The 21651-nt window shown below is 35.0% G+C and overlaps 1 protein-coding gene across 5 annotated transcripts in view; it reads right to left on the reverse strand.

Moving 5' to 3' along the window:
• Positions 1-12314: 12314 nt before the first annotated feature.
• TFEC (transcription factor EC) overlaps positions 12315-21651 on the reverse strand; it is a 172693-nt gene continuing 163356 nt past the window's right edge. For all 5 annotated transcript variants that reach the window (XM_027574810.1, XM_027574808.1, XM_027574809.2 and 2 more), the window contains 4 exons: positions 21211-21267; positions 18043-18118; positions 13578-13725; positions 12315-12698 (listed from right to left, as the gene is read on the reverse strand). In XM_027574810.1, coding sequence (XP_027430611.1) covers positions 12318-12698; positions 13578-13725; positions 18043-18118; positions 21211-21267 — 662 coding nt within the window. In that variant the 3' untranslated portion in view covers positions 12315-12317. The remainder of the gene's footprint in view (positions 12699-13577; positions 13726-18042; positions 18119-21210; positions 21268-21651) is intronic.

The following is a 21651-nucleotide window of genomic DNA, read 5'->3' on the forward strand; positions in this document are numbered from 1 at the left end:
AAGAGGCAAAGGATAGAAGAGAATACTCACACACAGAAAAACCCCAAATGGCCAAAAATGTATTTTTAAAATTTATTCTTAGTAGGAATCCGTGAAATGTAAAATAAGGTAAAACAAACATTTTATCCCATAAAATTGATAAAAATAAAATAGAAGACAAAATCAAGTGTTGTTGAGTTGTGGCCATAGGGAATGAGCAAATGCTTTAAGTAGGGATACAAAATAATACTGCTACTTTCGAAGACACTACCCCATACTCTAGTTATTAATTTTCCAGGCTGTGCCCTAGAGAAAAAGTTCTGCATGTGTACTGGGAGACACGCACATACAGATTCATGCATCTTCTGTAAAAGTGAAAGGTTGACCTCCACCAACAGGGAATGGTTAAGTCAAATCAGTTACGTCTTTGCAATGAAGCATTTATAACAATGTAGAAAATATTCCATGATGGGAAAGATATCCCTAAGAAAATAAGTCAAAAAGTAAACTCAATATGACTTTATTTTTTCAAAAACAGACCTTATACGTGTTATGTACACTGAGACACATACACACACATTCACACACATGCACAAAAATACATCAACAGGCTTGAAGAATATAAGAAAAGATCAATAGGAATCTTTACAATGTGGGAATCTGAGTGGTCATATATAAATTTTATATATTTTGGTGACTAGATCATACTTGTATGTTATTTTAGAAGTTCGGACTATTATATATAATTGTATAGTTTATCTTTTTATATATCATAATGTTTATACCATTTTATACTGTTTGGACTTTTTAGCTAGTAACTATTTCTTTACAAAAAAAATAATACTGATTTACTTTAAAAAAAACAAGAGAAATAATTTCCTTTAAAAACTTAAGAAATCTTCTTGTAGTGACTGGAATAGCAACACTCACCCCAAACTCAGGGCAGAAGCGTTTTCTCTCAGGAATCCTTTCCTGACCCCGTAAGTCTGGATGCTTGGGCCTCTTACATGATTCTGTGTTTAATCATGGGCATTCTGGTTCTTCTCCTCCACCAATGAGTTTCTTAAGGATCGGAACTCGAGAAACCTAATCTCTGTCAACCACTGACAGATGTAAAATATCGCACACCTGGTAGGAAATCAAGAAATGTTGGATGGATGGATGGGTGAAAGGAAGCAGCCACATTTTCACGGTGATCCTGTCCATTTTGCATTCAGAATTACTCGCATTTCTGTAAATACGTAGAAGCGTTTCAAACGATGTAAGTTAACTTATTTTCACCAGTAAGGGAGACTAGGTACATTACGGGGGATGCCAAAAACAATTGTGACCGAGTCCTGCTCTGTTTGAGAAGAAAAAGAGCTGTCTTTCTGACACCTAAATTTCCTCGCACACACATTTCAGGCTAGAGGAACTGAGCACATTGGATACAGGTCCCTAAACAGGACCATAGGGGGTTTCAATATGTGAACAATTCCATGCGGTCTGCAAAGAGCTCAGATGGAGGGTCTCTGTCTCCTGCTCCCGACTTAAACATCAACACATGGGAGTCGTGCTCTAATGCTCTGCAGGTGACCGTGTCTCACACACATGGCCGAGTCTGTCAGAAGATTAGGCAATGTTGTCTTAGTTCTGGTGCATCTATTAGCAGGTTTTCATTTGCCAGTAACAGAAATTCCCACCCAAACTGGCTAAAACATTAAAGGAGCTTTTTTCTTTTTTAAACCACAGAACTTAACAAGACATGTGATAGGGCAGGATTTGGGTGGGATTCAATTAGTGCTCCAGTCGTTCCTCCGGAATTCTCAAACTTCTCCCTCCCCACATGTGTCTGCTTTGAGCTCACGCTGACTTTCCTCCAGAAGACGCGATGGCTGCGGCATTAACTGGTCCCACATGCTACCCTGTTCACAAACATGGAAAGACAGCGAGCAGACCGCTTTGCAAAACCATTAAACAAAAGTTCCAAGCTTCCCAAACTTTACCACCCTTGAACCAATTATTTGCCAAAGAAAAGCCATCAACCAATAGTATGCCTGGGTTATCTGACCCAATCCCTATTGCAAAAACACACCCTTGAAACTCAGAATGGAATCAACTCTACCAAAATTACACAGCTGCTTCAAAAAAATTTTTAAAAGCTATTTAGTGAGAATATTTCCCTGTCTACTCCCTCTTTAACACAGTGTATCTGCCAACAGTTTATTTTTCCATACACAGCAAATATAAATACATATTCCTATCTTTCTCATCACCCATACATGCAACTCAGTACCATATGTTACTAATTAAAAAACTTTCCATGGAGAACTTTCCATATCAGAATGCAGAGTGATTTTTGTTGTTGTTGTTGCTCATTGCAGGGGCATAATATTCCATTACATGGACACGCTGTAATTCTCATATAGATGGGCATTTGGTATAATTCTAACACCATTTATAGAATAGTTTTGTTTCTAGTGATTTGCAATGCTTCCTTTTGTTTAATTCCAATGTATACTTAGGTTTATTTCTGTCCTTTGGACAGTCTGTTTATTCATGTCCCAGATTTTTAATTTGTGAGACTTCAGAATATGTTTCAATATCTGGTAGCCCTTGTCTTTCCTCACTGCTCTTCTTTTTCAGATATTTCCTTTTTTCTTATTTGTTTATAAAGTTTAATATCAACTTGTCTGGTTTACAAAAAAAAACCTATTGGTATTGATAACATTTGTAAATTAATTTAAGGAGAATTAAAATCTTGATTATATTGAGTTTTCCCATCCAAGGATATAGTGTGGCTTTTTACTTAGGCAGTCTTCTCTTCACACTAGGTTTCTTAAATAACATCTGTAGAATATTAATGAAGAGGGGCAAGGTGTAATTGAACACTGCTGGGCACTCACTGACAGTGTGGGAGAAGTACTTCAAGGCAGAACTCCTCCTGGAAGCTTAGGGCTTACTACAGGCTTAATACTAATAAGAAAAAAGAGCAAGCTCATCACCTGTCTTGAGAGGAGAAATGAGCAGTGGTAAAAGCCGTTTGAGAATAGGGGCGCCTGTGTAGCTCAGTTCGTTGAGGGACTGACTTGATTTTAGCTCAGGTCATGATCTCAGGGTCATGAGATCAAGCCTGGTGTGGGGCTCCATGCTCAGCGGGGAGTCTGCTTCTCTCCCTCTCTCTTTCCCTCACTCCTCCCCTTCCCCCACTCATGCTCATTCTCTCTCTCTCTCTCAAATAAATAAATAAATCTTTGGGGGAAAAAGTAATAATTTGAGAACAGTATACCTTGATTCACCCTATCAGTATACCTCCCCCTGCTCTTCCTATGTGCACGCACACACACACACACACACACACACAAACTGAAATAGGTAATATATGCTTTCCTACTCCAGGCCTAGGAGAAATAATCGTCCTCTGACCAAATACCTGAATAACCTGGATCCTGCGTGATAAATAAGAATTTAAGATTAATTACTCCAAATAAGTCTAAAACTTCTGACCCCACACAGTTACATTCCATGTCCTGAAAGCATTGATAAGCCCTCTGAATCAGTAATCATTATCTGACTGGTCACCTCTGCTTAAAGATCACTTCCCTCTGCCTTGCCTTCCCCTCTTGCACCATGTTCAGCCCCCAGTCTGCCCCTAGGTCTCCGTTTCCCTGATATTGGTACAGATGCCTTGATTTGGGCTTCCACAGCACCCTTCATTCTGCCAGCATAGCCTTTACTACCGTTTATTGAAAGATCTCAGTTACTTTCATCTTCTACATTCCCCTTAGCAACAATCATTCCTTGGGGGATGCTTATTAAAGGAACAGTGAATGACTAAATGGATGAATTCTAGAGTAGATTCCTCTAAATCCATTATTGCAACATTTGATTAGTTTCATGTCCCAAACTCATATTTTAGGTAAGCCGAAAGAAACACAAACAGTTATCTCACTGCAGTTGTAAGAATTGAACGAAGCTTGGAAGAGATTCATTCCAATGAATTGTCACAGCCTTGAGTGAGGACCATTTCATTATCTGAATTATTTGACACTGGTACACTTTCCTTACCTAAAATTAACCATCACTTTATTGATTTTTTAAGGAAATAACATGTCAAGCAAGACACTGTGTTAAGTAATGTGGGATACAGAGAAAGCTAAGGCATAATTTTTGCTTGCAATGCCCGTCCATTTTGACGAGGCAGGTAATCTATGCTTAGCTATAATAAATAGCAACACAAAGATTTTAAGTAGCAGCTAGCTGGTAAAGCCAGCAGGAACCAAGATAATAATGCTAGCTGTGGAGTGGGGTGGTGAAGAGCTTTCAAAGTAGGAAAATCCTGAAGTAGCCTTGTTAGATTATAGAACAGAAGGCTGGACTATGATGGAAGGTGCAAAGATGTCTATCTTTATTGATTTGGGGACCTGCGTAGGAAAGGTAATTCATCTACACCTCAAATATACTTCTTCTACTTACCAATGAGTAAATACAATTTTAATGCCAGAATGAATAAAGTCTCAGATAGCCCCCTCTTCCTGTTCTTCGGTATAGCAGAATGGCTTTTATAGAACTATAGACTGCTTCTAAAATTGTTGAGAGTCATTGTAAAATCTTGAAGGACTTAGAAACCTACTTGCTCCGTGTAATTATATGAAATAAGTATTTTTGAAGAGATAACCATATAACTCAAACACTATTTTTCTCCACAGATACACAGCATCACCTTTCACTTGTGTAAGCAAATAAATTACAATCTTGACTATAGTATTGTTTGCAGCAATTTAATTTTTTTCTGAACATAGCTCTTATTCTATTATAACGCTTGAATGATTCACATGCAATGTTTCCAATCCACTTTTCCTGGCTTGTGAAACTTTTTAACGAAATGTTAGCATTTGCAGGCACCAGATGTTTTGACATAAGGAGAAGCACTATGTAAATTTTAATCCATGCTAGGAACAATAGCCTGCAGGCACCTTTTTCTTATTACGTGAATCATATACTTAACTGCAATGTGGTCGGTCCTATCAAAATCATCACCATCTAGAATGTTCTACACTTGTCTTATGGTTGCCAATTAATGAAACTGATATATATTTTACATGATGGGTATCCACTACTTGGCCAATACGCCTTATTGTATTTTACCACTTAACCACCCCAAAGCTAGAACACTGCGGGTGATAATATTAGTAGTCAATAAACTCAATGCTTATATTATATCTAAATGGTTGATAGCTACATATATCACTTATTTTAACACAAATAGTAAAACCTGGTAGAGCTGTCTTCATCTACCCCACCTTTTGGACTCAATTCAGAGCAAGATGTGTGTGTGTATGTGTGTGTGTGTGTGTGTGTGTGTGTCTAATAGAACAGATTTGGGGACAACTCCAAATGTTGCCTATGTGTAGGTTCTAATAAACAATAACATAAGAATAACACATTCTTATAGTAGAGTGTTTTACTAATTTCTAATATCAAGAAATTAGAAAACTTTTTTGTAAGCTCCCACATAGGCACATATGTATCCATTCCCAAACACATCACACATGTACATATATACACGATGAACAGTCAGGTATAAAATTCATTCAGTTATCCATCTTCTCAGTCTGTATAGGACCAAAAAATCATCCTGATCTTTTGACGTATATTGGTTATTTCTTTCCACACGGAAATTATTTTTTGGCATTGATTAATGCTTTAAAGAATATTCATATGGTATAGCCTTAAAAAAAGAATGAACCTATGTTTGAACATAAAATATTGTTTTCTATAGTCAACTCAGAGCTATCCTGTTTGATTATTTTTGAAGGAGGTATGTAGATAAAAATTCATAAACATGGTATTAAATATTAGAGTGTCTTAACATTTAACTGAAATCCTGATTAATTTCATTATCAAGGGATAGGTCTAGTCAATACCAATTAGCAGCTTTAAAATCTTTTATGTATTAAAATACAGTATTCTATTTACCCTAGATTATCTGGGGACCATCTAGTATATTAAAAGATTTTGCAGCATTTCTTAGTGATTACACTGCTACAATTATGCCTGTTAGCAAATTTGCAAGAGTTTGATAAATATTTTCCATAAGTCAAAACCATAACAGCATGGAAAAGCAGATGGCAGGAGACTATAATAAAGAATGTAACTATTATTTTCACTAATAGGGAAATATTGGATCACTCTTTTCAGCATGGACTGTGTGGTGAGCAGTTGTCAGTTGTGAAGTCTTGGGGCTGTTAAGTATCCTTTCAGATGATTAACCCACATTTTGTATTTTCCAGTGCAGTCTATAGACAAAGGCAGAACAAAAAGTATATTAAAGCATTTAATAAGTCTGTGCTTTCATTTAATATATACAAAGAAAATATTGGTACTTTTTTTAAAGAATGTGCACAATTCTTTTTTAAAGAATGTGTACACACCGGTTTTCTTCATTTTCCTAGAAAATAAGACACATTACGTTGTTATATAAAAATGAAAAATAGCAATAATTACAAATTCTATGGTCTTATTAGACTAGCAATGTTTTTTTGATCTAAGCAATGTTAGACTAAAGTTATAGGAACGTTACTTTAGCTATTCATATATATAAAACACTATTAAAGTCAAAGATTTTTAACTACATTGTTATTATTAAGATTAAATAGCTGAATTAATTTTAGCCTTGTACGCCATAAGCAACTACAATGCTGTTAGATAAGATCCTTGAATTCAGTTAGCTTTTAAACTTTAGTAGTCATGTATTAAAGAATAATATAATGTGTAACCTTCCAGCAAAATGATAGTCTACCATTTCTTTTGCATTTTTTCTCATTTTTTTGTTATATATAACCACCAGGTTTTTTTTTTAAGATTTTATGTATTTATTTGACAGAGAGAGACACAGTGAGAGCAGGAACACAAGCAGGGGGAGTAGGAGAGGGAGAAGCAGGTTTCCCGCCGAGCAGGGAGCCCGATGCGCGGCTCGATCCCAGGACCCTGGGATCATGACCTGAGCCGAAGGCAGACGCTTAACTGACTGAGCCACCCAGGAGCCCCCAAAAGATTACTACTTTTTAACAAGAAATAATACTGTTCATTCAACAAATGCTTAATGAAATACTACCATGAATTGGGCACTGTGCTGATAAGTTACAGGGAATACAGCTATTTAAAGGGTTAAATATGGTCCCTGCCCTCAGGCAATTTTATTAAAATCTCCAACAATAGAACAGAACTTTTATGTCATTTATATATTTTAAGATTTTTGTTCATTTATTTGACAGAGAGAAACACAGCGAGAGAGGGAACACAAGCAGGGGGAGTGGGTGAGGGAGAAGCAGGCTTCCCACTGAGCAGGGAGCCCGATGCGGGGCTTGATCCCAGGACCCTAGGATCATGGCCTGAGCCAAAGGCAGAAACTTAATGACTGAGCCACCCAGATGCCCCTAACCACCAGCTTTAGGTAACACAGAGATAAAATTTATTTCTGTGGAAAAAGCAAAGTTGAAAATACAGAATTTTTGCAATAAAATGGTAGTGCAGGAATGGGAGAAGCAGCATTGCAAACACAAAAATCTTTAACTTTATTCTTGAAGCCTGTTGAATAAATGTAGGAAAAAGATATTTTACTAAGGGTTAAGAGAAAGAATTTGGATGTGTAGCATACCTACTAAATCCGTTCACAAGAAGAAAACAAAATGTCCCCTTTATGTATACAGCAGCAGAGTACTATTTCATCATTAAATTGGTTGAATCCAGTAAGAGGTTGCTTTTTTTATCAAAAGAACTATTTTTTGATAATCTCCTATACACTCAAATTCTCTATGAATGTCACAGAAAAAAAAGTAACACAGAAAAATTTTGAGAAAACTATTTTTATCAGTTTTTGAATAGGTTCCTTATTTATAATTGAATATTATACAAATGATAAAATGTTGGTACATACAATGAATAATGATTACAGGAAGGTCATCTGACACATTAGATCAGCAACACTCTAAATGTGTTTAGTATTTGTTAAATACATTTAATGAAATCTCTGTATATGTAACTTACACTAATTCAAGTTGACATCTTATACTTATCAACATACAGGGCACTGGAAGGGCGAATGATGTCATTCCATGTAGCATATATAGGCTCTGCCATTATCAATACTCAAGTAAAATTCAATCCTTCAGGTGTTTTCAAGAAACCCAGATGGTTGATCTAGTGCTGATAACACAGCAAGATGATTAATTGATTCCAGTTTTCATCTACATCTTAGATATTATAAGATCAGTAAATATCAGCCTAGAGATACTGTAAAAACACTGAAACACTTCTAGTTATGACATTTATTTATTTAAACATCAAAATTCCACAGTATCAGACCAGCAAAAAAATATTTTCAAGATACCATGAAGTATAAGAAAATCCAATATGCCTCAATCTATCAAAACAAAGAAAAAATACATTCTTCTTAACATTGGGAAATCTAACTTCTCCCCTGACATAAAGGTAAATGAGCATGCCAAATAAAGAAACTCGTACCTAATTTTTTTAAAGTAAGAGCCATTAAATATTTTATTTACAGTCATGTGAGTAGAAAAAAATGAGTTAAAAAAAAAAGGAGGAAGGCTATTTCTCAATGTCCCCAGCTCATCTGGGTATTTATTATTTAGAACTTTTGTACCCATGTAAAGAAGGCTATAGTCACTGATACCATGTCTGTAAACAGAGGAAACGTGTTCTGTATATATAAATTTTCCAGTTATGGAAAAGGACACTAAAAAGAAAAAAACATGAAGAGGTACTCAAAGGAGGTACTTGTTATTTCAAGATAATTTGGAATTGGAAAGGCTGCTTAATGTGAATCCACAAAAAGATAGCCAATATTTTATAATAAATAGGGGTAAAAGATTGGATGGGACATTATCTTAAAAAGATAACTAAAAGTAAAATAAAACTTTTATTTTAAACAAAGTTTATTATAATTACAATTATGCATTAATCCTTTGAATGAACAAAACTTGGTTAATTGCATATTAATAGTCCAGTGATAGCTGGTGTTTTTGTGACAAAATTGTTTGATAAACAATATACCTCTTTTACTGTTATCTCATTTCTACAAAAATATTCTAGACATTCATCAATTTCCCCAAGGATCTCTCTTGATTCTTAGATACTCACATAATTTACTTTTGAATTTACATATTTTATCTTGATATACATACGCATTATTTTAACTGTTACTGGCAGATGTTTATAATATCCAATAATCATAGAGAAACTGACCCATGAATATATAACATGAGTATATAACAGGAGGTATATAAACAACAGGGGTTGCTTGAAGGGGGACTACTTTATAAGTAAACCATTTCCTTTGTGAATAGTCTAGTGTTTGGTGTATTTTCACTTTCTTAGCAACCTCAACACTCTTAGGGTTGGGAGAGTGACATACAGATAAATAGGGCTCCCCCCTCCATCACTGTATATGACATTAACTACCCACTGAGCTCCTGATAGATACACAGCTACAGTGCTTTCCATTAGTCACAGACCTGATAGAGGAACTCTTCACCTGGCATCCAACAAGACATTTAGGAGGTCCCTAAAACTTCTTGGTCCATGAAAATTTTGGGCTGTATATACCACTCTGTATTTTTCTGAGGAGTCTCTAACTTTCCCTAGATTCTCAATACCTTAAAAAGTTAAGAACTACTGACTAAAATTAATTTTTTAATCTGTTTCAATTGACCATGACACAGCACCACTCTTTACTCTGTCTTTAAAAATCCATTACCCATTTTACAATCCCCTGATAGCTATTATAATCTGAAAGTAGCAGCAAATATTAGTAGTACCTTTCCCAGATCTCTTTTGTCCAGACTCTACCACCTGTGTCAAGCCCTTACATTAGCTAAGATTATAAGGAATGAGTTTCAGGGCTGAGTAGTAGTATTTTAACAGAATGGAAAAGAATGACAGAGTAATGACATCATCAGCGTAGGTCTTCTCAAAATATGAAGAAATGAAAATAATGGATAAAATGAAAACAGAAATCAGCCTCTGTCTAGAACGTGTTTTGCATGGATTCAAAAATATATTCATTCCCTATGATTTGTATTGTTATATTAAACTATCAACCCAGATAATGAAGTGGAATTTTATCATAAAGTTCAAAGTAAATAATGTTCTCTCGAAAATTCTTGAAGTGTATCTTATTGCTCTTTTTCACATGGCGTATTTCAGATGAATTTATCTATCTGTCTTTAATGACTATTCCTATAAATTTAGAATTATTTTTTCCATGTCAAACAATAAAAATTATTTTAACTCTCCAAACTCTGAGCTAACGCTGTAAGCTAAGCCTGAGATAATTACTAGACCATAAGAATTTAATATTTTCCCACTTTCATTAGCATTACCTCTCAAATTTTGTGATGACATATTTCCCTATGAGTAATACCTAAAGTACCCTTTCAAAAATTTATCCCAAAGTTAATATTCAAGATTACCTCTGAATTACTTTAGTAATGTACAGTAGCATTTTAATTTTTAGGCTTCTCCCTCCTAGTAAAAAAAAATTCAATTTATACCATCTCATTTCATCGTACCATTCAAGGTCTTCCACAACCTGTTGCCAATATTATTTTCCAGGACTTCAAACGTGGTATCTTCTAGGGTGGCCAGATCTTTCTAATGAATGTTCCATGAAGATACTTCCTCAACTTATTCTCACTTTTGTCATTTGGTTGATATTATTCCCTAATATGCCTTCCCTTTCACCAAATTTATGCTTTTAAAAGAAGTTACATTCTACCTTCCCGTAGACTTTTGTGATTCTCCAACCTTCTTCATTCATTTCCATTTTCTCCGACCTTCTGTATTTACAGCTTATACTGTACCATGTAGAGTTTAATTCTATGTGTCTTCTATCTTTTGTTGTTGTTTCTTACGTAGACTTGTTACTCCCTGAGGAGTAAGACCATATCTTGCTCATCTGTTCTACATTTTCACAGGATTCACTGAAGTTTGGGTATCCCTCCATAAATTCTCATTGATCAGACGATCGCTCATGGAGGTCTAGCACAAAGCAACCCGCTTGGTAAGTCAATTCCTAATCCCAAGCTTGAGCTTTCTTTCTTGAGAAAGAAATTTTGAGTAGAACATTATAGTTATAAATATTTTTAATAAATGCTAACAAAGCTAGCAAAGGTCATAGGCTACTCTAAGTACTTATGGGAATGGAGCTTTATCCTCCACTCAGAGCTCCATATAATAAGAAAGAGTTTCTGTTTCACTAATGATTTTGTCAGTTGGCAAACAAAGTTTCTATATTTTGTCAATTTGGAGCAAAACTGTATCACCTAATTAATTTACATCCATTTTTAGAGATAGTGATAAATTTTAGCTAGCTGAGAAATTGTCCTAGTAGGGTTTTTTAAATTGTATTTTATTTTTTTTTTTGAAATTGATTATCCAATATCTCTTTTGGATGAAGAAAAGAAGATTTGGAATATGATTTCTGATGCTGATTAGAAAAATCATGAAAGTGAAGGAAAGTAAAAAGGACATGTACTAGTACATTGTGTGCCTGTGTGTAAGTGTATGTTTGTGTGAAGGACTAAAATTTTAGCCCATATTCTTGAGGAAAGTATTCAATGTTTTCCTTTTTTTTGAACACAGCATGTCTCCGTAAATATGCAAAGACACTCTTAGAATTAATGTAATTGAACTGACAAAAGGGATTATGGTCTCGCTTTAGAAAGCAGAGGTTTTATAAATTTTTGGTATTTTATTGTGGAAAATTCTAATGTTTACTGTAAATTCACTTTTCAATTAGAAGTGGCAGGTACTGTATCTTTTAACTATTTCCTCTATCAAGTTTAAACTTTCAACAACATGTCTCCCAGACAGTGGAGAAAGTCAATGGACTATCACATCTGCTGATATTGATACTTGACGACTCACATAAGACTTGAATAGAAGAGTTGGAAGTGAATTAATGAAAAAAAGTTTGTGTATTTCGTAGGTTTACTCCTTGAAGTCAGCTGGTTCCAATGGTACATCACCACATCGCTACTTTTACAACATTAGTAGAGAGCTATTTCTTATGTTGTACCTCTTTCCAGGAAAACATAATTTAAGTAGATTTGGACGTCTTTGTCAAAGAGGAAAAAAATCCTTTTTAGTTCTCCGCAATTCTTCAACACCATGTTTCTTCTTCCTGTGAATTCTTCTGTCATTTCTAATCAGTTTCTCGTGAACAGTCTATTCCTTTTGGAAAAATTAAGCCAAAGCAATATATGAAACAGAACATACTTGTTTAGCACCAGCATAGAATTGCTTCCCAGTTGATGAATTGAGTCTGTTTGTTTTTATAACTCATTACCATCATCTGAGCTAAAACTACTTCTCCTACTGCTTTCTTTGGAAACTGCAGGGGAAGTGGCAGATAGCAGAGGATCTGTTCCAAATGGAGATATTGTGTCATCCAGTAGCATGTCATTCAATCTTTGTTCCTCTTTCAAAGCGGCACTAAATGATAAATCTGTGAAATGTGACAAAGGATCAGAGAAGGCCATAGCTTGATCACAGAGCTCAGGGCTGGTCCCCTGAGACAAAGTCAGTTGTTTGCAATAGTCTACTGAATTCTGCTCAAGATGGGTCTGTTGTTTGGTGACATGAACACCCAAATCAACTGTGCCAAGTGAAGCCAGGGCTGGCAGACCATGCGCACGAGCCTGTATTTCTAGTTCCTGCAATTTCGAACAAGAATAATTAAATAATGATTTTGCAAGTGGACTTAACTCTAGAAAATAAACCAGAAATAGAAACAAAATATTAACAAGCATTCAAAATGAAGAGTAATACATATTATAATATTCTTTGCAAGTAATGGAAACTAGTATAATTCTAATACCTGAAAAATAACCCTGAGAAGACTATACAGATTAAAAAAAAATTCTCTCCTCATTGCTGTTTAAAGGAATACATAACATATAATGGTTCCATAGTGGCTCGGATTACAATATAGCCATTTGGAGATAGTGGAAAATATTTCACTTATTCTTCCTGATTAATTTCTCACTATAGGACCATTACATGGAACAGAGTAGTGCTTTACCTGGCAATAAGCATGTTCACATAAAAAAAAAAATCTTGAGAGTTAGGAAAACTCATATTTTGATATTTTGTGTCACATGAACAGATGAGGAGTGACTTAGTATATACTGGCATAATATGCCTTGCAGCAATGAAATCCATAGCAATGTTACTAAAGAAATAAAAGGGAGAAGAATTTAGTGTCCAATATTACATAGAGAAACAAATGCTTTATTTATTTATTCTTTGGCTGAGATAACATTGTGTGTTTATCAAATTCGTTCTATTTTCCGCATTTTGCGGAAAAATTAGTTGTTGTCATTCATTCTATTTTTAAAGCTGCCTTGATCCTAGACTTCTGATCAAAGTCTAACTGAAACAACCCAATTTGTGAGCTTCTAAAAGGCAATAAAATTATCCTTTGGAAGGAAAATTATTGTTAATAAGAAAAAATAAATGAGACAATGAATAAAACTGATGATGGGTAAGTCATATATAAGCAATGTGGTTCATGGCAACATTTTTATAAAAACCTGAATCCGGAGGAGAAGCCGCCTGTTAGCCTGCTCTAATTTCTTCTGTCTGTGTTCTAATTCTCGAGCTCTCTGTTGTTCTTTTTGTAGCCACTTGATGTACTCCACTGATGCTTTTAGAATGGTCCCTTTGTTCCAGCGCATATCACTATAGAACGGAGAGATAACCTTTTCACAATTGTGCATGTCAGCAGAATTCATAAGAACTTACAAAATCTTTTACATTAATATGAAATAATGATTTACATGACTATTATTCACTCTTAGATATTATTGCTTCTGAATAGAAATTTTAATAGAATAGTTAAGAAGCCCTTATATAGTAAAATTAATCCCAGAATGAAAATAAGTGTCAAAAGAAAGTAATAAAGTGACTTTTTGTGGGAGAGCTAAATGCAATATCATGATTCTACCATTACAGTTTTTATATTTTTAGTGAAAATTGCTTTTATTATTAACTCTGAGATTAAAATCTATGTGCGGTATTTCTGCATTAATGAACTAGGAAATGTACATTACTGAGGACTTAAGCCTAAATTTTTTAAGATCATTTCAAATGTACCAGTCTTTTAACCTACTTTCTAATAAGGTTGCTTTTATGCTTCTAAGAAAAAAAAAATAAGGTCCCTTCTGAATGGTGATCCTGAGTGATTGTGAAACAAATCAGAGTTCGGCAACATCTACTTTAAGCAATAGAGCAAAACTTTCTAGAATCATTAGGCAAATTTTTCTGCAAAAAAGACATCAATACTTATTTTAAAAACTGGATGCCTATTTTTAAATAAGTTTAAGACAAGTAAATACGATTAAACATTACCAGATAACCTTTCTAGAGCATAGAAAAAATATTTTATTAAAACTTATTTTTAAGTCAGGAGAAATGATAAATCTGGAATTATGAAACAGGCTACCGATTGTAACATCAATGAATTTAATCCTACATGAGAATTAATAATGCATGTGGAGAATGTGGCCAAACTAATTGCTAAAAGTTAATCAGAGTTGCAGAAAACCTTGATGAATTTTCAGTTTAGTCATGAGATTTATTTTAATACAGCATACAGTAAGCATGTAGGAAATTTTTTATAAAGATTTATTAATTTTAGAGAGAGAGCATGAGCAGGGTGAGGGAGGGGCAGAGGGAGAGGGTAAGAGAGAATCTCAAGCAGACTCCCTGCTAAGCACGGAGCCCGCCTCCGGGGCTGGAGTCCAAGACCCTGAGACCATGACCTGAGTAGAAATCAAGAGTCTGACGCTGAACCAACTGAGCCACCCAGGAGCCCCAGCATGTAGGAAATCTTTTTTAAAAATTACATTTTATGTACTTTCGGTTTATATGATCTATGTGAGGTACATTGAAATTAATATTTATTTATTAAGTGGTCAGAAGTGGGAAAATAGAGCTTAGGAAAAATCTCACTTGCATGTGCCTCACTGGAAGTTCAGGTTAGATGAGACTTCCATTAGCTGTAACAAATAGAGGAAGATATATTTTCTACCGGCAGGTGAAAATGCGTACTAGGGCCTGGCTAAGCCATTTCCTACTGAAAAGCACCAACCCATTACTACAGTCTGTCTAAAGGGTGCAAATGTTTTATCAGCCCCCCTAGGGCCATCATAGCTGTAGATGTATTGAAACAGAATTGCTATTGGATGTCTGGAATGCTGTAGCCAGCGGTGAAGTATCTCTTCTGTCTGTGCTGTGTGCAGAGCCACATACAGATATCTTCGACATCTAATGAATTAATGTGTTTTCAATCAGACCCAAAGTAAATGTCATTTCCATACACAGAACATAATACAATTAAAACAAGTAATGATACCTCTTTCTGAGATCCATAAAGAAGAGAAAAACACTTAAGAATGTTTACAATAAACTTTTCCCAGTGATAGTCTCTTTTGGATATGATTCTGTGATAAATTGATTTCCTATATTCTAGATCAGGGACAGACAAACTATGACCTGTAGTCTATTTTTGTCAATAAAGTTTCAGTGGACACAGCCATGTTCATTCATGTACATATTGTCTATGTCTGCTTTCATGCTACAATAACACAGTTAGAAAATCGCCAAAATGTGGCCCACAAAGCTTGAAATATTTACTATCTGGTCCCTTACAGGAAAAGGTTGCCATTCTCCATTCCAGACAGTGAGTTAGAAGTAGAAAGGAGCCTTTTTATAACTAAAGTTTCTATAAAATATAGAATAATAATCTATATTTATCATTTATCATTTGTACAGTATTCTCATATATACTATTTGGTTTTATGTTTATAAAAACCCAACCATACAGTTGGTGCCTTATAGGCATAGTGACATCTGAACGTGGTCAGTTGGGCTTCAGAGTCCAGTCTTAAAGTTTCATCTGCCTTCTGTATATAACCGTGCCTTGGCACCATGGGTTAGCTCCACCACTTACAAGAGAACCTCTCTCTCTCTCTTTTTTTTAAAGATTTTATTTATTTGTTTGACAGAGAGAGAGAGAGAGAGAGCACAAGCCGGCCAAATGGCAGGCAAAGGGAGAGGGAGAAGCAGGTTCCCTGCTTAGCAGGGAGCCTGGTGCGGGGCTCGATCCCAGGACCCTGAGATCATGACCTGAGCCGAAGGCAGACGCTTAACCGACTGAGACATCCAGGTGCCCCAAGAGAACCTCTCTTAACTGGCCTTTATCCAATCACTTTCAAGGTTAATTAATGTTCTCCATTCCCTTTGTGACATTCACTGACTGTTGTCAGGACAAAATAGGTAATAGAGAGCAATGGGCTACCCTCTGATACATCCAAGTATTTCTGTTGTCAGTGTGGTGCCATGTACTTACTGAGAGGTTAAATTAATGCCCATTGTAATTACTGTGATGATAATATAATTAAATTATAGGTAATGAATTACCTATAATTAAATTAGCTAATGAAATATGAATGCCAAAAAAGGAAGTATTTATAAAAATAGTTAACTGTTTTTAGGAAGACTATATTAAAAGCTTTGGAAAAACTCAATTAAAATGTCAATAAAGGTGGGTTGCTAAAAAATATGCTGTCACAGGGGCACCTGGGTGGCTCAGTCAGTTAAGCATCTGCCTTTGGCTCAGGTCATGATCCCAGGGTCCTGGGATCAAGCCCCACATTGCATCAGGCTCCCTGCTCTGCAGGAAGCCTGCTTCTCCCTCTCCCTCTCCCCCTTCTTGTGTTCCCTCTCTCGCTGTGTCTCTCTCTGTCAAATAAATAAATAAAATCTTTAAAAAATATATGCTGTCAAAAATAAGGGTATAAACATTTAAAAAGTCTATATTTAGGTTGTGTAAGTTTTTGTTTTATTTTAAAGAAATTAAAATAGACTATATATTCTAGTGCAGTTTATGTAAGAAAGAAAAGTTGAAACACATATTCAAACAGAAAAGCCTTGGCTTTACATCAAATGTTTGGTGAATAAATGTGCATGTATATATGTTAAGGGCTAAAGAAAAAAGTTCCTATCGGGACAATGGGTATTCTCTTCTGCTAATGTTAAGAGTTGCATGCTTAGAGACTTTAAAAGATTTGAAGAGTTATCAAATGACAACTACACTATGACTGAGTTCTTCAGAGTCTCTATCCAGAGCTCTTTCTGCCATTCCATCTAATATGCCCATGAGGATAAATACTACCTTCCCTTCTACTACAGATTATTGAATTGTCCAAGTGAATTGGCACATTTGGATTCAGGGAGAGTATTTCTAAATTTCACTAATATCACTTTATCAAACATCGCTCTTTCTGATAATAGATGATCACTAGTATTTGGAGAGGCCAGTTCTCAGTTTGAATAAAACATTTTTCAAGTCATTATTAATGCAACAGATCTTATTTTTATGTTTTGGAGAAAAATTCAACATTCTAACTTGATGCTTTGATTAATCAATTCTTTCCTGAAATTACCACCTTAAACATCTTGTTTAACTGATTTTGAGTATGTATGACACCAAAACATGGCTGAAAATTTAATTACAATAACTGATTATTTGTTGGCATCAATCAGCATGCTTTTATAATTCCATTTTGTACTTGCATGTCTCCAGAATTTTGGGACCTCTGAAAACCCAACAATTCAATGTTCATGTACACATAAATCTCACATTGGAAGAATTGCTATAACCACAAATTTAAGTATACCAGTAAGTGTCATAGACAACATTTGATACTACCACTAAATTTGCCAATTATTGGTGCCATATAGAAAGACTTGCTATGAACTGAGAAGAAATAATTTCCTTACTTCCTATATCTCAGAAGAGCAAATGTTAGTAACAACCTTGATGCTTAATAACTATCAGTCTTGAATAGAACAATAAGACCAGCAGTTAGCTTTACCTTTACCATAAGCTACTTAATTTCTTAGCAGTTGGTTCTTCTCTCCCCCTTCCCCTCCCACCCATGTTGGAGGGTATTCAAACCATAACATTATTATAGAAATGATTGTTGAACTCACGGATCATTAGACTTTGGAATAAGAGTGCCAAGCTCCTTGATTCGGTAATTAATATTATACCTTCTTCTTCTTTCAACTATTAAAAGAGAAATATTATTGATTATTCTCATTAAAGCACAATTCACTTTTGGTCAACTGTAAACTTTCTTAATAATCTTTAAAAAACAGTGAGTGAAAAAACTTCCGTGTAACCAAAAGAGTACTCAAAAATAAAATAAAAATTCAAATATATTTCAATCTAAAAGTAAAAATGATTATATTAGAATTGTGATTCTATTATTGACAATGCTTTAAAAACATTTTCTCTCAAAACAACTTTTTTTCACTTTTTGAAATGCTATAATATTTACTCATACTGAAATACACATGTATTTATATATATTTATCCTACTGGATCAACATTTCACACATATGCATTTTGCCCATCAGGATCATAATCTTTTGAGGTCTCCACCATGCTTTACTCTTCTCATTAAAATCCCCAAAGGCCTAAGACAACGTTTGGCAGATGGCGGGTGTGTGTGCCCAACTAGACTGTGACCTCTTTGAGGGCAGGGGCCATTTATTCCTCATTTTTCTATTCTCAGAGGGCTTGGCATATAGGAGGTATTAAATAAATTTGATTAGACTATAAATATTTTTTCTAATTTAAAAATTTTCAATAATATATCGAGTAGAGGCTTTCCACCTTTGGCATACATGAGTTGGGGCCCAAGGATCTGCATTTCTGACAAATTCCCAGGTCATGTTGATGCTGTTTATTTAGAGCCTACATTTTGAGAACTACCGGTATAAATTCTTATTTAGAGACTGTTTTCTCTGTTTTCATTTCCATAAATTCATTGCTTTTGGAAATTTTATGCATCTAATAAATGTTCAATAAATGTCAGATATACAAATAAGCAGAATTTCCCATATTGACCCCTATGAGAAAACAGTCTTACGGAGTAGTGTAGTCTTACAGTCGACTCTATATTCCTAGAATCAAGAACCACAACATATGCTTCTATACAGTATTTTTTTTCAATAGGTAACATTTTTAAAGCTTTCCAGGGAAATGAAGGAAGAAAAAGGTCATGAAGAAGAAGAAAATCATATATCAAAAATATTTGAAAATACTTAATGCAAGCTAAAAATTAAGATCTGCTACCAGAAACAAGGAAAGTCATGAAAGAATAACAATTGACTCTACAAAGCAATTTACCATGAATGGATTTGACCTTCAGTAATAATATATTGGGATTATTCTAAAATTAGAATATAATTGATTCTTGAGGGAGTTTATTTTCCCTCTTTGCCAATCCTGTTTTCCCTATGCATGTAATTCAAAAAACAATGACACCACATGAAAAAACTGAAAAGAAAATAAACAAAGGTAAAGCTGATAGAAATACATACATATTTCACAGTAAGAATTATTAATAATTCTATGTTCACACATACTCACTCCTATATTATAAAACAGACTTTTAAATATAAGATGAAGAATAGTTATGAAGGATGTTCACGGTTTTACCTCAAAATAGGGAACTGGTTTAGTACTATAATATTTCTTCAAAATCTATTATTTAAATATATCTTACGTAAAATGTCAGAAGTTCCTACTCTACTCTTCTTAGATTGTGCTTGATAAATTTTTAACAGCTAATTATAATGAGAACTTTGGTTCCTCAATGTTTTCATATCCAGTACTAGTTATTTGTAAAGGAGTCAAGTTTTAAGGGAAATTACCAAGTTATTATAAGCCATGTGTGTTTCACTCTTCACAGTCTTGATATATTCATTCATTCCTGTCCTGAGATCAGGGTGAGAGAGGTCCCTATCCTAGACCTATACTTAAGAGAAGCCACTTTTGCCTTCTCTCACCAAACCCTTCCTTCCCCACTGAGCAAGTCAGTCACAGAGTCAAACTACACTCTGAGTAACTTGCACCAGGAATATCCTCCCAAATGCCCTGAGCCCACTTCCAGAGCCTGTGCAGGCCACTCCCTGGGCCCATCCATGAGGATCATGACACCAGTGTGCCCACCCCTAGGCTAAATGACCTGTTATTTAAACGGGAGATGTAGAGAAGAGAAGAGCAAGGAGAGTCATAATGAGTTAACAGGTTTAAAATGAAGAGAGAAGCCCATGGTTCCTTGCTGTATTAATCCTTTCTATCAACAACGAGCTCCCCCTACTCATGTTCTACTTGTCTCACAATCTGGACCAAAGCCAATCTGCTCTACACCTAAGGGCTCTCAGAGTGAGATCATTTCTGTCTCCACGATGACCCTGCAGATAGTTAGAACCACTTGTCAGTTCTTCCCTCGCAACCTTACAGTCAACAAACTGATCAGTCTGTGATGCAGGCAGGTGCAATATGAACGGACAGACGTGGGGTCCACAGGTCCGTGTAGAATCAATGTCAGCTAACCACATGTAAGAAAATTCCTGGTTTGTTTTAGAGCTTTAAAGTTTTTATTTATGTTTATTCTATTTTATTCTTTTCTCATTTTTTATTGGCCTTCCAAAACAGAAAGGCTTCACACTCACTTAGTCAAGCTCACTTGAGGCAGTTAAGCACTTGAGACATGACCAAACACTATCAAGCTCAACATTGCTGCTAACCTACTTCCCTCGCTTGTATTTCTCCATCTCATGTGCCCATCAGAGTCAAACTGACCCCTAGGAAGGCAACAAGGACATTTTTTGGCAGAGGTAGAATTCAGCAATCTCTTTCAGATAACTTATCATTAGGAAGGGAGGAGCAGACTGACACAGAAAGATGAGAACATGGAGTAGTTTCTTGCTTTATAAGTGGTGTACATTTTCTAAAGCCACTTTTATCTCTTTAAACCTTTGAGTCAATGAGTCACAACAGAATTCAAATATAACTAAATGCACTCATCTCTGTCACACTCAGCCTGCCTGAGAGAGACAGAGTGATCAAGGAGACAATTTGAGATGTTTTACTTCCTAAAAATATGTAGCTCTTCTGAGAGTTCACATCATTTAAATTTCCCAAAATAGCTCAACTAGTGAACATATACTATTCATTTTGGCTATTTTGGTTATGTGACCCCATAATACTTATGAAGTGATAATAAAAGACCACATATTTTAACCTCCATGTATTTCCTCCTGCATTAATTTTTTTTTTTTTAGAAAAAAGGAAAATATACTCACTGAGGTTGTGGTTGTCCTTTTTTTGTCTCTCTTTTGCCAAAGCTCGTGTATCTGTTTCTGATCAAAAGGAAGATAATTTAAATAGTACTTAGTTCTACTTTACAACCTCTCTAGGCAACATAATTCAGAAAGATTAGGTGAAAATACAATATTTTTTGCTCCAAATGGCATAATAATATTTTTATGCAAGTATTTAGAAATTTAGAGCAGAGCACACTTTAAGTAAGAGGCAATGGCACACCTTTTAGGCTTTGAATAGTAAAACCTGGATTTATATTCTAGCCTTCCATTTAATAACCATGTGATCTATTACCGAAGTTATCTGTGTCTCAGCTCCTCATCTGTAAAATTGGCATAATATAATACCTATCTGATAATCATTGTGATGATGAAAAGAGGTACAGTTCATAGCAAATATTAAACTGCTCAGTCATTATTATT

Source organism: Zalophus californianus, chromosome 12 (genome assembly GCF_009762305.2).
Source record: "Zalophus californianus isolate mZalCal1 chromosome 12, mZalCal1.pri.v2, whole genome shotgun sequence".
Lineage (NCBI taxonomy): Eukaryota > Metazoa > Chordata > Mammalia > Carnivora > Otariidae > Zalophus > Zalophus californianus.